The sequence below is a fragment of the Centrocercus urophasianus genome, unplaced genomic scaffold (assembly GCF_019232065.1).
Source record: "Centrocercus urophasianus isolate 14NV4802_14NV808 unplaced genomic scaffold, USGS_Curo_1.0 seq_909, whole genome shotgun sequence".
Lineage (NCBI taxonomy): Eukaryota > Metazoa > Chordata > Aves > Galliformes > Phasianidae > Centrocercus > Centrocercus urophasianus.
In genome coordinates, this window is record NW_024885543.1 from 1 (window position 1) to 21365 (window position 21365).

At 41.5% G+C, this 21365-nt stretch overlaps 1 protein-coding gene across 1 annotated transcript; it reads right to left on the reverse strand.

Moving 5' to 3' along the window:
* Positions 1-6336: 6336 nt before the first annotated feature.
* LOC122171687 (zinc finger protein 532-like) lies at positions 6337-21042 on the reverse strand. The gene is made up of 4 exons (XM_042839413.1): positions 20814-21042; positions 16747-19088; positions 11044-11225; positions 6337-6517 (listed from the first exon to the last, which is right to left on the reverse strand). Exons 1-4 carry the CDS (start codon positions 21040-21042, stop codon positions 6337-6339), a joined length of 2934 nt encoding a protein of 977 aa, XP_042695347.1.
* Positions 21043-21365: the final 323 nt, after the last annotated feature.

The following is a 21365-nucleotide window of genomic DNA, read 5'->3' on the forward strand; positions in this document are numbered from 1 at the left end:
CCCCCTTTGGTACCTGATATAGTGATTTAGCCATAGATATCAGGCCAAAGGGTGTGGTACTTCGTACAAGTGGAGGTGTTGACTCAAGACAGAAACACAGCCTGTATCCTACCATGGATAGATATCCTACCCCTCCTTGTACCTATTAAACATCTGTACTACTCCCCTTGAGGTTGTTAAGTTCACAGGACTACCAGTAGGAACAACACTGCTCCAGTATGCTCCAATGTCCAAGAGATAACATTGTGACACCCAGTGGTGGACTGTTGAACTTCTGGGAACCAGCGAGTACGAACCTGAACTGTTACTGGTCCTTGAAGAAGATATGCCTCCAGAAGGAACATCAAATACTGGTCCTACAGATCCACAAAAAGACTGTCAACAATGGTCTTCAGTGCCTCGATACCTTACATTGCAATGGGTACTGTATATGTATTGTGATGTACTTTGGGTTGCCAAAACAGCAGGATCTAACCCCCTGACCTGCTCAACCATTGGTTCATGCTGTGAAGGGGTGGAGTGTAGTGGAATTGCCAGTTCATGGCCTGAACCTATGGTTGTGCACCAGATGAGAAGGCATGGCTAACCCAGGGAGCTCAGGTGCAAGCAATAGACCTGAGTGACTGGAAGGGGTGGAGCCTGGATCCATCCCTCCTCACCCTCATTTAAGGGTTAGCAGCAAAGGGAGCAGTATCTCTTTGGATAGGTATTGTGTTCTTTTTTAGTTCTCATTGTTAAATGAGCCAATTTTTCTTCTTAGTTGCCTGCTATTGCTCCATAGTGCTTGTGTCCCATTAGAAGGTGCTGTCATTATCTTCTTTTGCTGTACATCTTTTCTCTCTTGTAAAGGGGAGTGATTTTTTTCCAGTTCCCGAAGGTTTTGCCTGATAGCCATGGCTTTTCAAATATGATGGAGAGCAGCTTGGCAACCACTTCAGCCAGCTCCCTTAGGACCCTGGGGGTACATGTCATCTGGCCCCATGGACTTGTACATGTTCAGTCTCAGACTTGCTCTGCCCTTACGGTGGGGGGGAGTTTGCTTTCCCCAGTTCCCTCCTAGAGGTTTGGATTCAGGGATGTGGGAATCCTGGCTGCCAGTGAAGACTGAAGCAAAGAACTCATTGAGTACCTCATCCTTCTTAACATCTGTTGTAGCCAGTTTTACTTTCTCATTTACCTAAGAGCTACACTTTCTTCAGCCTGTCTTTTCTGATTTGTGGACGTGTAGAATCCCTTCTTGTTGTTTTTAACATCCCTTCTCAAGTTCAGTTCCAGTTAAAAGTATTTATGCTGTTCACTAACAATTTAATTCTGAGGAAAACCACAGGTCCTGATAATTTTAGATAGACTTTAAGTGATCAGACAGTAATCAACATGGGTGTTCTGAGCCCAGAGGTGACACTGCACTCCTACAGATGCCTGTGAAGCTGGAGCAAGGAATTCTAAGCACTGCAGGGACTGGGAAAGCCCTACACGGTAATTCTGTTGCTATTTTACTAAAAATAATTAATAATAAAAATCTCCTTTTCATAGGCTAGGAGAAAAAGTGGTAAGAAAGATTCCTGTGAAATCTCATTATTACAATGCACGATGCATTATTTCTCACACCTGCCTTCTATTTTCCCGAGTCTACTATTTGTTACAATGTTCTGCAGTGCTCACAGTGTGCTTTGTGCCCTTCAGAGAAACAGAACAGAGTTAAATAGTGGAGTATTTACTTTCATAGAATCATAGAATCACCAAGGTTGGAAAAGACCTAAAAGATCATCCAGTCCAACCATTCACCTATTACCAATAGCTCCCACTAAACCATGTCCCTCAACACAACATCCAGTCTTTCCTTGAACACCCCCAGGGTCGGTGACTCCACCACCTTCCTGGGCAGTCCATTCCAGTGCCTGACCACCCTTTTCGGAAAGTAATACTTCCTAATGTCCAGCTTGAATCTCCCCTGCCGTAGCTTGAAGCCATTCCCTGTGGTCCTATCACTAATGACACGAGAGAAGAGGCCGACCCCCAGCTCACTACAACCTCCCTTCAGGAAATTATAGAGAGCAGTGAGGTCTCCCCTGAGCCTCCTCTTTTCCAGGCTGAACATTCCCAGCTCCTTTAGCCTCTCCTCATATGGCCTGTGTTCCAGACCCCTCACCAGCTTTGTTGCCCTCCTCTGAACACGTTCCAGGTCCTCAATGTCTTTCTTGCAGTGAGGGGCCCAAAACTGGACACAGTATTCGAGGTGCGGCCTCACCAGTGCTGAGTACAGGGGAACAATCGCCTCTCTGCTCCTGCTTGCAACACTGTTTCTGATGCAAGCCAGGATGCCATTGGCCTTCTTGGCCACCTGGGCACACTGTCGGCTCATGTTCAGCCAAGCATCAATCAATACCCCCCAGGTCCATTTCCTCTATGGAGTCCTCCAGCCACACCGCCCCAAGCCTGTAGCGTCACCTGGGGTTGTTGTAGCTGAAGTGCAGGACCCAGCATTTGGCCTCCAGCCAGCTCCTTACCCAGCTGTCATGGTTCTATGTTTTTTGTTTTTTGGGTTTCAGTATTCCACATCAAAACATTATGTGGTGTACGGGGCATTAAAGTGTCACTGCCCCAATTCCAAGTGCCTATCCCTGTACATTACAGAAGTCACGGGATCTGGCCCTTCCGGGTGGGGGGGGTGCTCTCTTGCTGCCTGGCAGTGGGTGCTGGAGGGTGCTTTCCTAGCCGTTCCAAGCTTTTCAGGTTTGAATCGGTCCCGGGAACTCTCTCTCTCATCTTGTCTGATTTATTAATCTTAATTTCAATTAAATTGTATATATTGTGTTATCTTGTATTCTGATATTATAGTAAAATAAGTTTTCCTCCATAGATTGTTGCCGCTGCTCTTTTCCTCTCTTCCTTCCTTCCCATTTTTTTTTGTGGGACTGGGGTGGGGGGGAGAGGGCAGAGGCCTGTCACCCCTGTCACGGACATAGATTGATCTAGTCAACTCCGTGACAGATTTTTGGCGCCCAACGTGGGGCACGCTACTTTTTAGCTTTTAGAGCTAATCTTTTTTCCTCTCTGCTCTTAGAGAGCTTTGTTAGGGAGCATTATCAGTAGTTCAGGTTTCTGGGCTGGAAAACCTGACCTTGAAAGGTTAGGCGTACTGCCAGTCTTCTGGGATATTTGTAAACCTTGAGCACTGCTTAGTTTGGGTAGTGCCTTTTTTTTCTTTTTTTTTCCCTCCTCTTGTTAGCTTCAATTCATTAACCCCTTTTTATCAGGCACCAGCGATGAACCCACTCGTTATTGTGGGGGTGCTGTGTAAAGGATTAAAAGCAATGGTGTTACAACCTACTGGCCAATAATCCATCTCATAATTACTTGCTGTGGAATTGCATTCATATATAACTACATAATGGCACTGATGGAGACACCTATATTTTACCTATATGCAATGTGGTACGATTTGAATTTTGACATTTACATCCCAGAAGGAATGGCTAATTTCACAAACAACTACATCCCAAATGGAATAGCTAATTTTACAAACAACACGATGTTCAGACCAGTCTCCAGGTTTTCTTCTCGGTTTGTCAAACATTTTTTGAATCCTGAATTAATACTCATGTTGGTGTGTGTGTCATCCATTTTCCTGAATGTATTCCAATGCATTCATAATAAGGGGAAGGAGTCTCCTCCAAAACTAGAGAATGATGACTGGCAGGGAATATGGAGAGGTTTAGGAAAGGTCTTAGAAGCATGGGGACCTGCAGTGTCATGGGATTTTACTCTTGAACCAGCCAAGTGTGTACCCATCCAAGCCTCGGGCTGCCAGCTTCTGCAGGAGAATACTGTGGGAGACAGTGCCAAAGGCTTTGATGAAGTCTAGGTAGACCACATCAGCAGCCTTTCCCTCATCCACCAGATGGGTCACTAGATCATAGAAGGAGATCAGGTTGGTCAAACAGGACCTGCCCTTCATGAACCCATGCTGGCTAGGCCTGATCCCCTGGTCATCTCGCACATGCCGCATGATCTCCCTCAAGACAATCTGCTCCATAACCTTCCCTGGAACCGAGGTCAGGCTAACAGGCCTGTAGTTCCCCGGATCCTCCTTACGACCTTTCTTGTAAATGGGAGTCACACTGGCAAGCCTCCAGTCTTCTGGGACCTCACCAATCAACAAGGAGCGCTGATAGATGATGGAAAGCGGCTCGGCTATCACCTCCGCCAGTTCCCTCAGCACTCTCAGGTTCATCTCATCTGGCCCCATAGACTTGTGGCAGTCCAGTTGGAGTAGTAGGTCTCTGACTGTTTCTTCCAGAATCACAGGGAGGTTAGTGTGCTCCCCAGCCGAGATTACCAGGTCAGAGAGAGGAGTATCCTGAGGACAACTGGTCTGACTTTTAAAGACAGACGTAAAGAAGGCATTCAGAACCTCTGCCTTTTCCTTATCCTCAGTGGTCACATTCCCAGCCTCATCCAGCAAAGAGTGGATATTCTCCTTTGTCCTCCTCTTACTGTTAATGTATTTATAAAAGAGTTTCTTATTCCTTTTCACCCCAGCGGCCAGGTTAAATTCAAGCTGGGCTTTTGCCTTTCTGATTTCACCTCTATACATCCTAACGACTTCCTTGTATTCATTCTGAGTTGCCTGTCCCTCTTTCCACAGCACCACGCTGGTGCCAGCAGAGGAGGAAGGCAGAAGAAAGGCTGTGATCTGTGAAGCATGAAGTCTGAATTTCACATGTGCTGCACCTGCAGCTCCCACTGACTGCAGTGGAGTACCTGAATATTCAACATCTGTACAACTGAGATCTGAATCTCAGTTCCTAATTATCACAGAATCACAGAATCACAGAATTGTAGGGGTTGGAAGGGACCTCCAGAGATCATCAAGTCCAAATCCCCTGCCAAAGCAGGTTCCCTACACCAGGTAGCACAGGTAGGCATCCAGGCAGGTCTGGAACATCTCCAGAGAAGGAGACTCCACCACCTCCCTGGGCAGCCTGTTCCAGTGCTCCGTCACCTCACTGTAAAGAAGTTCTTGCGCACATTTGTGCAGAACTTCCTATGCTGCAGTTTCCGGCCGTTTCCCCTTGTCCTGTCTCCACTCACCACTGAAAAGAGTCTGGCCTCGCCATTCTGCCCCCCACACCTTAGATACTTAGACCTGGATCAGGTCCCCTCTCAGTCTTCTTTTCTCAAGGCTGAACAGACCCAGTTCACTCAGCCTTTCTTCATAAGAGAGATGCTCCAGGCCCTTCACCATCTTCGTGGCCCACCGCTGGACTCTTTCCAAGAGAAATTATGCTCCTTGCTGCCTTCAGTAAAGCACTTACTGATGTTATGTGCAACCTTCCCAGCTGCAGAATGAAAAGAGTTTGGCCTTAATCCAGAAAAGAGAGCTCATGTATCACAAAAAGCTTACATAGTATAGCTCTATGAATATTTTTATTCTGAACTGGAGGGCAGCCCTGGACAAATCTAATAGCTAGCACTTCTCACCTAATAGCCTGGGCTTGTTCTTGTGATGCAATAGCCTAAGTGCAGCTAAAACCAAGCACACTGCCCCCAGAGCTCACAGCTTGCACGAAGCACTGTACAGTCACCAGCAGTGCATGCCCCAAGGAACCCCACAGCTCTGTGGTGACTGCTGCCTGGAGGTCCCCCCACAAGCACACACCTCAACCCCTGAGCACTGCCAGCACTGAAAGAACCAACCTTCCAAATTAACCTACCAGACAGCTGTCTGTAAGCACGTGACAAAACAAGAAATTTTTTTCTGACCTTTTCATCCAGATGTTGTGAGAACTGCTACAGAAGTGCTGATGAGTCTTAGCAGTTCTTTTAGGAATCACATTTTCTTAATTTGCAGTAAAAATGCATACAAGTAGACTAAAAACCAGGGATAAGCCACACTAGTAGGCTGTCTGAATTACTTTTGTAATTCACAGAAAGATCACAGTACAGTTCAGTTCTAAGTGCCCCTCCCCCCGCTCCACTCCTGCTGTGGGCTAGGGTGCCCTCCACCAGCTCAGGCTGCCCAGGGCCCCATCGATGGCCTTGGGCACCTCCAGAGGTGGGGCACCCACAGCTCTGGGCAGCAGTGCCAGTACCAGTGCCTCACCACCTCTGAGTAAAGAATTTCCCCCTCACATCCAACCTAAATCTTCCCTCTTTAACTTTTGCCAAATTCCTAGATAAAAATACATGAAAATATCACAAGAACACCACACATTACCAAACGGATGACAAACTGTTGGTTGTATGGTACTTAATGTTTTGTAAGCACAGAACAGAATGCAATTTTCTAAGTTATTAAAATGCAGGCAAGTACAGTAAAAAGATTAATTTTGCTTACTTTGGTTCGCCTATCTTGATACCTGGGTGTTGTGTATAGGCATGGGAATGTGTGCTGGGAGCAGACTTAAATGCCATGGGACAGATAGGACATTTGTAAAAGACTTCACAATGAGAACCTTGAATGTGAGACTTGAGTGCCGCCACATCAGAGTACACAACATTGCAATGCACACAGCTGCAAAAAAAGAATGGAGAAGAGTCAGTCCAGCCTAGCAAAAAGCAGTACTGCAAGACACAGAATCAACACTGGTTTTCAAGCAAGTGAAAGAGGCGAGCATATATACACAACCAGATAAAACTACGTTATTCTGTCAATTTAAAAGTATGAATGACAGAGTAGGAATCAATATAAGCAGAGATTTATCTAAAAGGAGAAAAGAAATTTCCCAAATTTATCTTTGTAAATCTAAGAGATGAAGTCAGAACATGTTTTATGGGATTACAACAGAATAGACAGAAGGGTCAACAAAGAAATATTCCATTGATTGTGAAAAGAATGCTTTGCAAATTTGTAAAGAGTTTTACAAAATGCATTTTTTTTTCACATGCAGTGGATTGTGCAAGGTACACTGCTACCACCAAAATGGAAAACCAGTAAACAAAACATTTAGACCATTTCCCTTGTTTAGATTTAATGAAGTCATAATATTAATGACCTTTGGTACTAATAATTGATTTGCTTGGATAAAAAAGAAAGAGTAAATTTAAATTCAAGACAACTAAACTGAATCTCTACAATCACATCAGTGTATTAGATTGGAATTCTGAAAATATTTTTCAAAACATACTTCTGCAGTGTCAAAAATTTATGACCTTTCCGCATCTATTCTAAAATAAAATTATTAAAAAATTGAATTAAAATTAGCACATGAGCATTTCTACACACAATGTCCCCTTTTAGTTTCATGCACTTCAAGGACTAAGTACTATCCAGTAAGTACAAGAATAAGCTGCAATAAGCAATTACATCATCTCTCAAATCAACAAATTTCTTATTTTGCAGTAAGGGTTTTACAATTTAAACCTAGAACTGTAGCTTCCAAAATAATAATTTTTGCATCTATCACGGTAATATGATTTTTGTATAAACATCACACAATTTTCCAACTGTTTTCATGCTTTTATGACAGCAATAAAGCAGGAAATAGTTAAAAATTGCACTCAATAATTATTTTTCTTTTAAAATGTCCCACCTTTGAATTTTATGAAATATCACCCTTTCTTTTTTAAGCACTTCATATACATTCCTAATAATACTAATTCAGTTTATATCTATCTGCACTCCACTTCCCAGTGCATTTTCTAAAGTAAATGGCCTTCACCTTTTCCAGTCTCACACAGAGATGAACCATTCTTTGTAGTGGCAGTGTGGCCCTCTCATTGCAGTGAGTCCCCAGAGCCCCACTGCTGCATTGTCACTCAGCAGAGTTGGGTCCCATCTTATCCCTCCCTTCCCCATTGCCTGGCTTTTATTCTTTAGTGATGCAAAGTCATAAATAATTCTCAGCATCCACTGTTGTATGTTAAAAGCAATTCATAAGGCCCAAACCTTCCTTTCCTTAAGTGCTGTATCACCTTTGTTCTCAACATGGAAGGATGCAATTCAACTTAAGGCTGAAATGTTCAGCCAGTTTATGTCAGACAACTCGCCTGGACTGCTGACATGAAGCTGCTCCATAGGTCCTTTGGAAAGGCAGGACAGGCTGTGGTTCTCCAATGAAAGGTCCCAGTGATGAGGAGTGCAGCAAGGAGGGCCTTACACTCTCCTGGATACTGCTTCTCTTTGCCTAGGCATTTTTGGTTTAGTATCTCCAAATAAAGCAATTGACTTAGTGTGACATGAGATCTTAATGGTAAATCTTGGGAAGTTCAGTAACATTATAATGATTCCTCATGAAGAATTTATGGATTTTCCGGTGTTACTGGTGCAGGTCAACAGTCCCTGAAGACGATGTTAAGAGACACAGGTGAGGGGAAAGAGCAGGAGAGTGGATGAGGCAGATGTAAGAAATATATAATAAAAAAGACCACTGTGGTTGGGAGACAAGATTAAAAGAATCCAAAGAAACATGAGGAACTGAGAGTTCTGTCAGGACATGGATTCAGTCTGAGAACCAACTGCCGCAGCAGCTGGCCTGATGCACAAAAAATGCTTTCTTCATGAGAGGAAGATGTCACAGGCATCCCAGCAAAGGAACAGGTACTGTGAGGGAGAAGAGGCTACCTGATGGGTAGGATTCTAACTCGCCTCTATGTGGTCAGATAGGATGGAATGGTGATGCCTGAGGAGTGCTGAGCAGAGCACTACAGGCTGCTTCTCCATCCCTTGCTGTGCTGTCTGCCAGTCAGTCAGTAACAATCCAAGATAAAACAACTGTCATGCCTTTTAAAATGCAACATTTTCACAAAACGCCTCTGATCCCTGTTTTCTCAGTGAGATGCCATTACAGGGAAAAAAAAAGAATAAAAGGAAAACCAAAGAGTAACTATGATGAACAGGCTGTTGGAGTGAGAAAGGTAATCTTCAAGTGGTGTAAAGTGGAGGAATCTTTCCTTCACACAGCAAATAGATTAAAAAGGACTTGACAAAGTTGTTCTAGCTATGCTACCAGACAGGTGCAGTATGCCCATTCACAGCCTGATAATAAATTCTGGTAGAAAATAAGAACAGGATTATTCTACCAAAAAGAACAGTCTAAAATTCAATGTTCTGAAAAAAAATCAAGAGGCTCATTATGAACCTGAAATTAAGAAAATACATCTGAATTTTCTAGACCTTCAGCCCATGGACGGTTGACATTCTTGGTGGAGAATGCGGGCAGAAGCTGCTTTTTAGCTTTTTAGAACGAATCTCTCTCTGCTCTCGGAGAGCTTCGTTGGGAAAGTTGATCTTTTCCACAGGTGCTCACTGAAAACTTGACCTTGAAAGTTCAGGCAAGACTGCCAATATTCTGAGATATTTGTAAACTTTGAGCACTGCTATCTTGCTTCTGGAAAGAGAAAAAAAAAATGATTCCGCTTTCTCTTTTAAACCTGTTTGCAGAGGAAGCTGCTAATTTCACACAACTTGGGATTTTTAAGCAGGCTCCCAGTCTCTCCTTTGAATCCTTTATGCAGTTTTTGAATGCTCACCTGATCATGTTGTTAATCTCCCTGGATTTACTGTTCATCATTTCACTCAGTATCTGTATTTATCATATTTTGAGGAAGCCTTCCCCAAAGCCAGAGGATACTGAGTGGCAGGGAGTGTGGAGAGGCTTGGGAGAGACTTCAGAGAGATGGACATCTTCGGTGTCATGGAACTTTACTCCTGAACACCTGAAAGACCCTGAGAGCTTAAACATTTATTTGAGACAGGAATGTTGCGGCTCAGGCAGATCTGAGGAGGCATAAATGATTTGGGGCCTGGCTAATGCTTATTGGGCCTTATTCAATACTATCCCAGAGAGGGAGAGAGTTTGTGAAATTGAGACAGAGTGTCTGAGAGCTGAAAGGGAGAATCTCAGGGAGACAGTACAAAATGAGCGAGAGAGTCTCCTAGTTGAGAGAAAAGACCTCCAATCTGAGAGGGATATCTTCAAGTCTGAGAGAGATGCCCTCCAAATCGAGAGAGATTCCCTGCAATCCCAAAGAGAGAGTCTCCAAGCTGAAAAGGAGAGTTTCCAAGAGAGACTCTGAGCTGAGAGGGAAAATCTCCAGGTCCAGAGAGAGTCTCCTAGTTGAGAAACAGTCTCCAAATCCAAGTGTCCAGTGTCTCCAAATCCAGTGTCTCCGAGCTGAGAAAGTCTCCAAGCCGAAGGGGAAAATCTCCGAGCTGAGAGAAGGAATCTCCAATCTCAATGAGATGCCTTCGAATCCGAGTGAGATTCCCTCCGATCCAAACTCAACATCCTCCAATCTGAACTAAATACTCTCATAATTGAACAAGACATACTCCAAGCGGAGCTAGGGGGTGAGAGCATCAGAACTGACCAACGCGATCAACCACAGGAGGCACCACAATTGATGTCAGTTGTCCCTGTAAGAGGACGGAAAATGAAACGAATCTCGACTCAGTTAAAACAGAAGAAAGAGGAGGAAAGAGATCCAGAGGAGTTGCTCCGAGATCCACGAGAAGCACCTGAGTCCAGGGGAGGGGCCCTCAGTAAGACCACGGTCACCAACGCCTATGAGGGCAACAAGAAGTCCTGACAGAGGAAGAGGTGAGCAAGATATCGTTACCTTTGTTGATCGATCTCTGAAAATGAATGAAATTCGAAGTCTGAGAAAAGACTTCTCACGTCACCCAAATGAGCCTATTGTCATCTGGTTACTTCGATTTCGGACAACGGGGCCAACAGTGTGTGGCTGGATAGTAGAGAAGCTCACCAACTGGGTGGCATTGCTAGGGACTCAGCCATTGATAGAGGCATTGGTACATGCCAGAACCATGACACTGTGAAGCCCTGAATCTAACATTTTATCGCTGGATGAGATTAGCTAATATTCTAATTGAACAACATACAAGAGCAGATGCTCAAAACAAAGCTGAATTCTAATGCACTATTTACTCAAAAATTTATAGTACTAACAGAATTATTGCCAGGACAATCTTAAACCCATGAAGCTCTATTCTACAAACAATGCTTATGAAAATGGAAAATTACTTCTGAAAGCATAAATTACATATAAATTGACAATGAAAGTAATCATAATACTGACCGAAAACCAACTCTTCGAGTATAATGCAGGCAGTTCTTAGTGACATGAGTCTGGAAGTGGACAGATCTGCAGATTGCTCCACATTCAGGACACGTGTATGGAGATTTATGCTGATGAATTCTCTGGTGTGATGCAAAACTGCACTGGTTAGGAAGCAGCATCTGGCAGATATTGCATGTCTTCTAAACAATAAACCAAAATAGACGAAACAAAAGGTTGGGTTCAGCTATACAGAATTTCTCATGTCAAACACTGTAGTATAAATAAAAGGTTAAATGCTACGACTGTGATGTGAGCCAAAATAAATAGGCAAGGTCTAAATTCAGACTCTACTGACTGACTAACCTTGTAGCAACTGGCGCCAGATATATTGGCATTCTGAGACAGATTCCGATACAACAAAGCTCTTTCATTCACCACTGACCATAGAAAATGCATGTTAGTTTATTTAAATTTTATGTACGTGCCTCACAAGATTACCTTACTAGTGCAAGGGGCTTGAGTGAAGTACATTATAATTATCTTTACTTTCTTTGATCCTTGCTCCTGATGAATTCTATTGGGAATATCCTCAATACCAATAAATGGGGTATTATCAATCAGAAAGTTTGTAGATAATTTCAAAATGCATTTCTCAGGCTAGACTTCAGCATCTGCATTGTAAAATACAAAAATATTGTGCATCTGAGTAAAAACTACGGATATCTAACATATTTACAAAGTCTCTGAACAGCTATCTTTCCAAGTATGGGAGTTACTTCCTATACTAATTCTTTTCTTATATTTTGTTACACATAAATATATATTTTTTAAAATCTTCAGCTACATATTGACCATTTGCCAAATCAGAAATACTGGAATTATTTGGGTACTTTGTGCCATTCCTGAGATTAAATGCAAATGATGCAACGGAGCTGTCAACAGGGTTCACTTTTGTTCACAGTTGCTTTCCATCACTGGAGGGCACAAAGAACAGAACCCGTAAAACCACTGGTGAAAACGTTCCACCTACAGCAATATATCTCTAGGATCTCTAAGCAGTGGCTGACAGTTGTATGGAGAGATGCTTCTGCTTAATTTTTATCACCAAAGTTGCTTCATTGACTCCAACAGAAATACCAGCACAGGTCTTTGCAGAACAATGAATTTAACTTCATTTCCTAAGATCTTACTCTGTAGGGCTTTTAAAATTATTTCTTATGACCTGGGAATTACGAATTTCACCAGTGACTTAGGAAGATTTAAAAGCAAAACTAAGACTCCTTCATGACATGGGTACTTATGAACATGAGATTTACATATTTTTAGCAGTGTTATCCATAAGAATCTTGCAGATGGAATGACGTGTACATCTCTAAAGTATTAAAAATTATTTACTAACTTATGAATAAAGAAATCTTCAAATAATTAAGAAAATCATTCTCACATTAAAACAATTTCTTACAGAAAGAAGTAAAAACAGTTTCTTACTGAGGCTTCACCAAAAGTCACTCCCTTCTTCCAATTCAGGCCAGTCTCCTTTAAGAATCTTTTAAAAATTGTAAGATTTAGAGCATACAGTAGCAGAATCAAAGCTACTGTTGCAGAAGAGATAACTACACTGCTACAAATAGGTTTCATAGAAGTCTGCCTTACTAGTATTGGCAACTTTGCCAGTACAAAAAAAATCACCTGTTCCCATTTAATCAGCAAGAGACAGATCCTAACTGCAACAACTGAAGCACCAAGCCTTTACAGTCAGTGCCAATTTATTATTTTTTTTTTTCAAATAGAACCCTGTTTAATACCAAGGTCTAAAATAATTTCTTAATTGCCTTATATATTGACAATATTACTGATAAGAACAAGAGTATTTTTGTATCAGGATCTGTATACTCTTTTTTTTTTTCTTTTCATCTAAATGCTTTCTTGAGGCTGCATACAAATAGTTGTGAAATTTTTTTAATTAATTTTCAGGAGAAATGTTAACATGAAATATCTTAAGGTCACAGAACTCTGAAGCAGATGTCTTCTTCCATATGGTTCACTTTATTGTTTACTTTGTGATCACCACATGGTGTGTTTGAACACAGTCTCCATCCATAGTTCTCAAATGTCCTGATTAGAGAAAGATGGCAAAATGCAAAACTTTAAAACAGAGGAAGTTAACCAAAGAAAATCTACCATTCTCCACATTCAGGTTAAATATTAACACTACCACCAGCCTAAAGAATTAATAGACAGCATAGAGGTTGCAGAAAGCTTTGTCTGAGATGAATGACCTGCAGCCATTTTGTACTATTACTCTGATTAGAACCTCTACGACACAGGAAGGCTGAAATTGTACTCAAACACATAAATATCTACAGAAATGCCAGTGTTTGTCCTCAGCTGACCAACAGCCATGGTCTGAACCTTCAGACAGTGCACAGAATTGCTTTGGGATGCTAACTTTCTTCAGCTCAGGCTCACAGGAGGCCAAAGCCTGACTTAACATAACTTGGCTTAAGATATGTTTGCCGCATTTACTCAGCTTCAGTACCATTCTTAAAATGTATCTTTTGTCATATATGTATCAATAAGCAGCAATGTAATACTGAACCTGGAGTTTTATATTATGTAAGAAAACAGCAAAACAAAGCTTCTTACATCAAGGGTTTTCACAGTTCTTCCAAAACACTATAAAAAGAAACCTGGATTCTATGTTACGTGACAGCCATACACTTATTTAGGATTGGAATGTTGTATCTCCAATTCTGCAACAAGGAGTCTGCAAGATTCATCTGCCATGTCAGTAATTCAGATTGACACAAAATGCCAGTAATGCTATTTGTTAGGGCTACAGGTTTGCTAGTTTGAAAAGTACAGTAATATATTTACTTGAAACTGATTACTGTAGAACAAGAAGAATCTACTGTGAAACTCACTTCTGCTTACCATTTTATTCTGGGCTTAAGGTAGCATTAAATTGCAGTTCTCTCATTCCAACCCATACCAAAATCAAACATAGTTTCTGAAAACCATCACCTGCCTGAATTTGAAGTCAAAGTTTCAGAAAAAAAGAGTCAGATGAAAAAATTGTGGAGGTGGAAAATATACAAAAGAACTGTGAGTATAAAGGTAAATAAGTTATGCAGCATCCACAAGAACAATACACTTACAGCTGTAAATAAGATGAACATTAACATGAATTAGCCCAGGCCTGTTGCTTTGTTTCCCCAGTACGTTAGTGACGGCTTCATTCAGCCATGAAACCCATTACTGAATAGTCTCATTCCTTTTAACAGAATTACTAACGTAAGTGAGATATTGCAGAAAGGTAACAATATTATAGGGAACATTATTTAATTGCTAAAAATATTTTACTATTTTTTATTTTAAAATAAACATTCTACCTTTATAACAAGAATTATACGTAACACATAAAAAGTGAAGTTTCCATTTTAAGAGTAATTAGGTGGGCACTAAGAAGAATGGTAAGTTGCAAAATCCAAATATTTTTATCTTTCTTCCTCCTCAAGTGAAAATATTGTATCTAGCTTTTCTGTTTTCTTCTCCCAAAATAATCAGCTTCATAACAAAAACCCAGTGCCAAGCACTAAGAAAACAGAAATCAGAATAATTCTTTTTCAAGCTTTTAGAGTGGTAATGTATCACAACAATATACTGAAATTTATTAATAAACACCTACACAGAGACTTTATTCAGCAAACACTACTCTTACAGAGATGCGTATGCTAGCTGATGAGAGGATGAAAAGACAAGAAAGCAGGAGGTACTGCTTTCACTAAAGCAACCCTTCAGTTGAATGGCTTCTATGATGTAACTATACAGCTTCACCACACAATATGTAATGAAAGGCAACTTAAAAAAATGTAGAGAAATGAAAACAAGTTTTGATATATCAAAATGACTAAGAAAAATATTTAATTCATTTTTAAGAGGATAGTTTAACAAACACTTTAAAACTATGTTTATAAACAATTAATAATGTTCTTTTAAAATGGCATGATATGAAAATTGCTTTTTTTTTTTTTTTTTTTTTTTTAATTTGGAAGTCCATGCCCTACTAAGCAGGTATTAAGGCCTTGTTCATACCTCAGTCCTCATAAGACAGTGAGTTCCCAGCAGGAGATATAAACATCCGTGGGCAGTATCTGTGTACCCTTATTTAACTTTCTACTTAACTGATATTGCATTTTGTCATTGTATGAAGACTTCATTGTTTTCCTACAGTAAAAGCACTAGGGTAGACATTATCTAACAGAACATGCACACAGAACAAACTGCAGCAACAGGGCAAAAAAACACTGGAGAGAGGCAGCAAGAAAGGCCAATGGTGTTTCTAAAAACTATTTCCCTGGCTGTACTAAAACAGTCCCCACAGAAAGCAAGTACAGAACTTTTTAGTATTTAATCTTTCTTGCTCTATTTTTTCCATTTTATTCTTGCCTCATCCTCCTAACCTATTTTCACTGTATTTGCTGGTCTCATTCATTTGGTTTGTTATGCTTATAGACTGTATTCTTAATTCCTTGTTTTCATAGTACCAAGCACTGAAGGGGTCTCCCAAGGACTACTGGATCTTATATCACAAATGATCATTAATGAACCTATTATGGAAAAAAAGATAAATCTAATATGCATCAGCAGAAGAGTTACCTTCCTAACTTAAGGACTTAAACCCTTATCCCACACACTGCTGTAAGATTCCAAGAATATACCCAGGGCTTAATCAGTCTGAGCAAGGATAGAGCCTTTCAGCTCCTTGCTGATGTGCAGCCACAAGCTGCTACATCGAGATTAACTGAGTGCTTTGAAACACACCAGAATCCCTTTTAATTGGCACACCATCATTTAATTATTTATCTCAATTCTTACAGGGTTATAAAATACACTGCACACTGATTAATACTAACTTTTCTTGAATTATGTGTTTCTTTCAGATCAGGCCACATATAAACCATTTTAAAATTCTTTGCTAATGTATTTTAACTCATTAGCAATTGTAAGAGGAAATGAAAGCCAACAGAAGTGAACAAATGGTCACACAGGAAGAAATGCATGCTAGTGAATAACACTTTTTGGTTATAAAAGACATGAAGGCAGAAAAACACATATCCATTCAGCAGAATCAATGTGCAATTTATTAGTTGCTACAGTCCTTGCATGTAAAATGAATGTCAAACACACTTCTAGTGCTAAATGAAAATAATAAAATCCAAGGACAAATCAAGAACTCCAGCTAAATAGGTGTGCTGTTAATGAGGGTGCCAATTAAGTGGATTCCATAGGACAATCACATTTCAAAGCACAGAAAAAATCATTAAAATCATAGAGACTATTATGAATTTCAATATTATAATGTTCAGCTGCAACAAAACTAATGCTAAATTTTAGAAAAAATGGAAAAATAGGAGGAGAGGAAAGAACAGCAGCAGAAGTTGGTGAGGATGGGACAGGAGGGATGTCATGGAAGTTACTGTATAAGCACTCTGGTCTGTTTTTTTACTAGAGTTCAGGGCCTAAAACATTCTAAGAAAACTCTTATTTAAAATTTAAAAATGCTGACTCACTGTAAAAGTGATTGCAAATTTTTGTTGTTTTAGTTTATGTTTTTAATCGTGGATTCAGATAATTAACATCTAAATAAAAGAAAAAACATTTCCAAAGTCCCCTAGGCTTATAGGCGAAACACCGGAATTTAAATGCATGATACTCTACTTGTCCACTTGTGTCTGCAGCCTGCTGGAAATGTGTAGCAAGAGATGTCTCATCTTGGAAAACTTCATTGCACTCCAAACACTTTAGACCATGTCTACAGAGTTTTGATGGATCTTCATCTAGTGGCATGGCTGGGACGATGGGGGTACTTGCTGGGGCTGATATGACTATTCCCGTTATGTCAGACTGTATCTTCGTTACAGTGTGCGTGCCAACTCCCACTGGGCTTTGAAGCATAGATGTAGCAGTGCTGCTTGAAGGAGATGCTATCATTTGATCTGCTGGGACTGGTTTTAAAATCAGGTGCGAACACTGCATTACAACTCCTTTTTCCTTGTGTCCACGAGCATGGGAAAGAAGACTGCATTTGTTGTAGAAAACTAAGTTCTTTGTACAATGATTACAAGTCACTTCAATTCGCATGCTCCTCCTGTCATAATGCTGGGTCAGACTCTTTTCAAGAGCAAAGGAGTCACCACACTCCAAACACTTGTAACCTCGTGTTGGTAACATTATTCCAGCACTGGCAGGGGGACTAAGGTTGGGGATATAAACTGGGACAGGGTTGACACTACTCAAAACCTTATTAAATGCTTCCACTACAGAACTCTGTAGAGATGACACCACTTGGACTCGAGACACCTTTTTAGAAGGCTGTGGAGCTGCTACAGAAATTATTGCCTGCTTTATTTGTTGCTGGGGTTTCGTTAGCACTTGTCGGAGTTCAGAGGTGGTTTGAGCACCTTGAGGCAGAAGATTAAGGTTAGCAAGATGGACTGTCTTTGGCACAAGTTTAGCGCTGGCAAGACTTGATGCTGGCACCACAACAGTCTGCTGCTGTATCGCACTGGCAGCTTTTATAATGGCGCTACTGGCACTCTGCACGGAAGCAGCAGATAGTACAGTGGCTTTCACTGTAGTATTGTTAGCAAGCTTCAAATTAATAACTTGTGAACCTGCTGTTTTCACTGCTGAAACTGGGAGAAAGGCAGTAGCCACAGGTTTGATAGTGACCTGCTTTGGTGGGAGTTCTGCAGATGCAACTGCATTGGTAACAACTGCAGACTGGAGAGGAGCTCTAGGAGGAGAGGAAAGAACAGCAGCAGAAGTTGGTGAGGACAGGAGGGATGTCATGGAAGTTACCATAGAAGCAGTCTGTTCTGGTTTTTTACTTGAGTCCAAATCAACTTCTGGCAACACTCTAGTAACAGTTCTTTTGATCTGCCCAGAGGAAGTCTTGATGGTTTTTATGCGAACTTTAGGAATTGCTGGTGTGGACCCTGCAGGAGAAGATGGAGATCCCTTGCTACTGTTTTCACTTGATACACTTCTAGGACTATCAGGTGGTTTTATAGATGGCTTTTTAGCATCATCAATAAGACTTTGAGATTCAGGTGATTTTTCAATAGCTAGGGGACTTCCATGTTTTGGTAATGGAGAAGACTCTCCTGAATTAGACTGTAAATCTTTGCTGGTATCTGTAGCTGCCTTTTTAGCACTCAGTGCTGCAATCGCAGCAATGCATGAAGAAAGCTTTGCTGATGACTTTGTTTTGGACTGTGAAATGCTGGCAAGATTTGTTTCACTTTTTTCAGTACACAGTTTTCCATCAAGTACTCTGTTTTCAAGAAGCTTCTCAGAATTGTCTTCTATCAATTTTTCCTCTGCCTTGAGAGCTTTGAAAGGCTCATAGACATGTAAAGTCACAGAGTTTGTCTCTCGTTCAGCAACTTTACTTTTATCTATACTACTTGAAACTGAGATACCAGATTTAATCAAATTCTCTCCTTCAAGTGTCTTTATTTTGTCATATTCCTGCTGATATACAGAATCTGTCAAGAAATTTGCTCTGAAATTTGCACGCACCTCTTCTTTATCTGGAGGATCATCTACCTCAATTTTTTCATCATCATCAAATTCTTCAGCACTTGAAATTGGACTAAACTGGTTGAAAGCCGAATCCTTTAGTGTAGTCTCAGAAGCTGACCCATCATCTTTAAATGACTTGCTTTCATCTTTACTGTAATTATTAAGACTTGAGGATATTAGAAAGCCATTATGCAAGCCATTGCCTGTAGAATGGTGGCCATCCTTGTCTACACTTTCTGAAGAATCAATAGTACGTACATTTTTCACAATGACGCTCACACCAACATCGGATGATGATAGTGTATGAGAATCTTCATCTGTTTGTGCATTGTGTTTTATGTGGCTTTCATGATCATCATGTGCAGATTCAATAGCTGCTTTTGGATCAACCACATCTGGTATGTCAAAGGCTGCAAGAAGATCATCAAAATCTGGGGTCTTCATATCCCCCATGGTCACGATTGTAGGCAAGTCTGTAAAACAAGCAGAAAGTACTCATCTCAGTATTTAAAGCTCTAACAGCACACATACACAAATAAGCACATGTTTGCATATGCCATACGAAAAGATGTTATTTCACTTCTGAAGTGGTATTTTCAGAAATCAAGCATTGCAAATAGTATCCCAGTGTAGGCATACAACATACAGTTAAATTATAATGCCAAGAACTAAAGTAATCCATCAAGTTCATAGACTGTAACCTAGCAATTTTATTCCATGAACAAACTTTCTTTTCAAGTGACTTTCTTCCATCTACTCACCTACTCTCTCTGCTACCCTCCCCCACCCATACTACAACTACAGCAAAATAACTAGACTGTCAGAAAAATAACGAGATACTCGTAGCCTAGATTTTCCTTGATATTTACACTATCAACCTGATGAGCCTTCTTGAAAACAGCAAAAAAATTCATTTCTACTAACAGTTTAAGACTGCTGTACAGTTTTCTGTAAATTAAACACGTTAACACAAATCATTGAAAATTTGTCTCCTAATGCCCACAAGGCATTTTATCAACAACACCAACAAAGAATCTGCTACCACTACACCACTCCTATCAGGAGTCTCAGATAGGTGAATTGCCTTCACCTGTGCCGCTCTGGCTGACTCATGGCTCACCTCAGGTGATCAATCAGAGGTTCAGGACATGACTCAGCAGTTCCCATACACTCCACCCCTTCACAGCGTGAACCAATGATCAGGTTGACTAAAGGGTAAGCTTTCCGTAATACAGAGATCCGCTATATTGTGATGCTTATGCAATTTTCATCGTGACGCGTGTTGGTACAATTCAAGACGAGTGATGATCAGCGAATGTCCATATTGTTTTATGGGCCAGTGCTTGATGATGTGACTGGAGGCATGCGGCTGTGAGATACAGGTCCGTTCTATGTTCCATCATTCCCCATACAGACCATCACCGGGTGTTACATGTGATCTGAAAGTAACACAGGAACGCTTGATGGCATTTCATTCCTTTTTGTTCCTTCCGGTGATCCCGAAGGCTCACAGACTCACGGGGAGTAATACAGATGTTTCAGAGGTACCAGGAGGGGAAGGTCTGCTCTCCAGGGCAAGATACAGGCCGTATTTCTATCCTGGGTCAACATTTCTGCTTGTACTGGGACACATCCTGGCCGCCTGTAACACACTTTCTGGACGGATGTCTGCAGCTGCATAATGATATCAGGCACCAAAGGAGGTGTCCTGATCTGCCACAGGGACATGATGGGAGTCCCTTTAGCAATGAAAATTGGAGTGTTGACCACAATATCAGTAGGCCATGCACCTATTACTGGAGGGACTACTGAACCTCCCACCTCCAACAATCTCCCCCAAGGTGTAAGTAGGCCACACCACTTGGGTCCTACCTGCACCTTCCAAGGCCGTTTTATTTTATGGGTACCCGGATCTAAATTCTCAGGGGCAGGGAGCAGAAGATTATTTTCGTTACCAATCTGGGGTCTTACCTGATGATCAGTGCCCAAAATTTGGATCCTAAGCGGGGTGGCCCATGTCGTCTGCAACATTCTCAGGGCACTGGGTCTGCCGTCTCGAGGTCTTTCACCAGTAAAATGAGTCCCTTGGTCGCTCTCGATGACTTGAGGTGTCCCGTAGGCAGACATCAGTTGAGTGAGTGCCTTGATGGTATATGCCTGGTCTGCTTTCGGTACTGGATAGGCCTGCAGTAGCCCACTTGCTGTATCGACGCAGGTCAGGGCATATCTTGCCTCCTCGGAGTGAGGAAGGGGCCCGATGTAATCGACCTGCCACCGCTGGAGAGGACTGTGTCCTCTAGCAAGATGGGCTGTTGTTTTGGGCAATGATCTCGGTCTCGTTTTGCAGCATGTGTTGCAATCCTGGCATGCCTGGATGATATCAGGTAGCTCTACGGGCAGTCCCCATGCTTTAGCAGCTGCCCACATTGTCCTTTGTGCAGCATGCCGTAGCTTCTGATGTAACCAACGGGCGATGTTCTCAGATGGTGAATTCTCAATCCATCCAACTCGGGCCAGCGTGTTGGCTTCGTCATTTCCTGGTGACTGTAGGGGCTGATGACCAGAAACATGGTAGACATGTACAGTCCTGTGTTTGACCATATTCCATATGTCTAACCACATGTCTTTGTCCCAGATTGGTTGGGTTTGGATAGTCCATTCCTGGGTGGCCCACTGTGCAATCCAAAGAGTGAGCCCCCGGTACACAGCCCAACTATCTGTGCAGATGTTCAGGATACCATCACCGGGTT

What these genes read in the sequence shown, in the direction of transcription:
- LOC122171687 (XM_042839413.1), bottom strand. Translation starts at nt 21,042, where the DNA reads ATGTGGGCAGCTGCTAAAGCATGGGGACTGCCCGTAGAGCTACCTGAT. An exon ending in GACCTGCGTCGATACAGCAA is followed by an intron (nt 19,089 to 20,813) that starts GTGGGCTACTGC and finishes CTTGTTTTACAG; the next exon opens with ACTTGCCTACAATCGTGACC. An exon ending in CTGCAGACACAAGTGGACAA is followed by an intron (nt 11,226 to 16,746) that starts GTAGAGTATCAT and finishes TTTATTGTTTAG; the next exon opens with AAGACATGCAATATCTGCCA.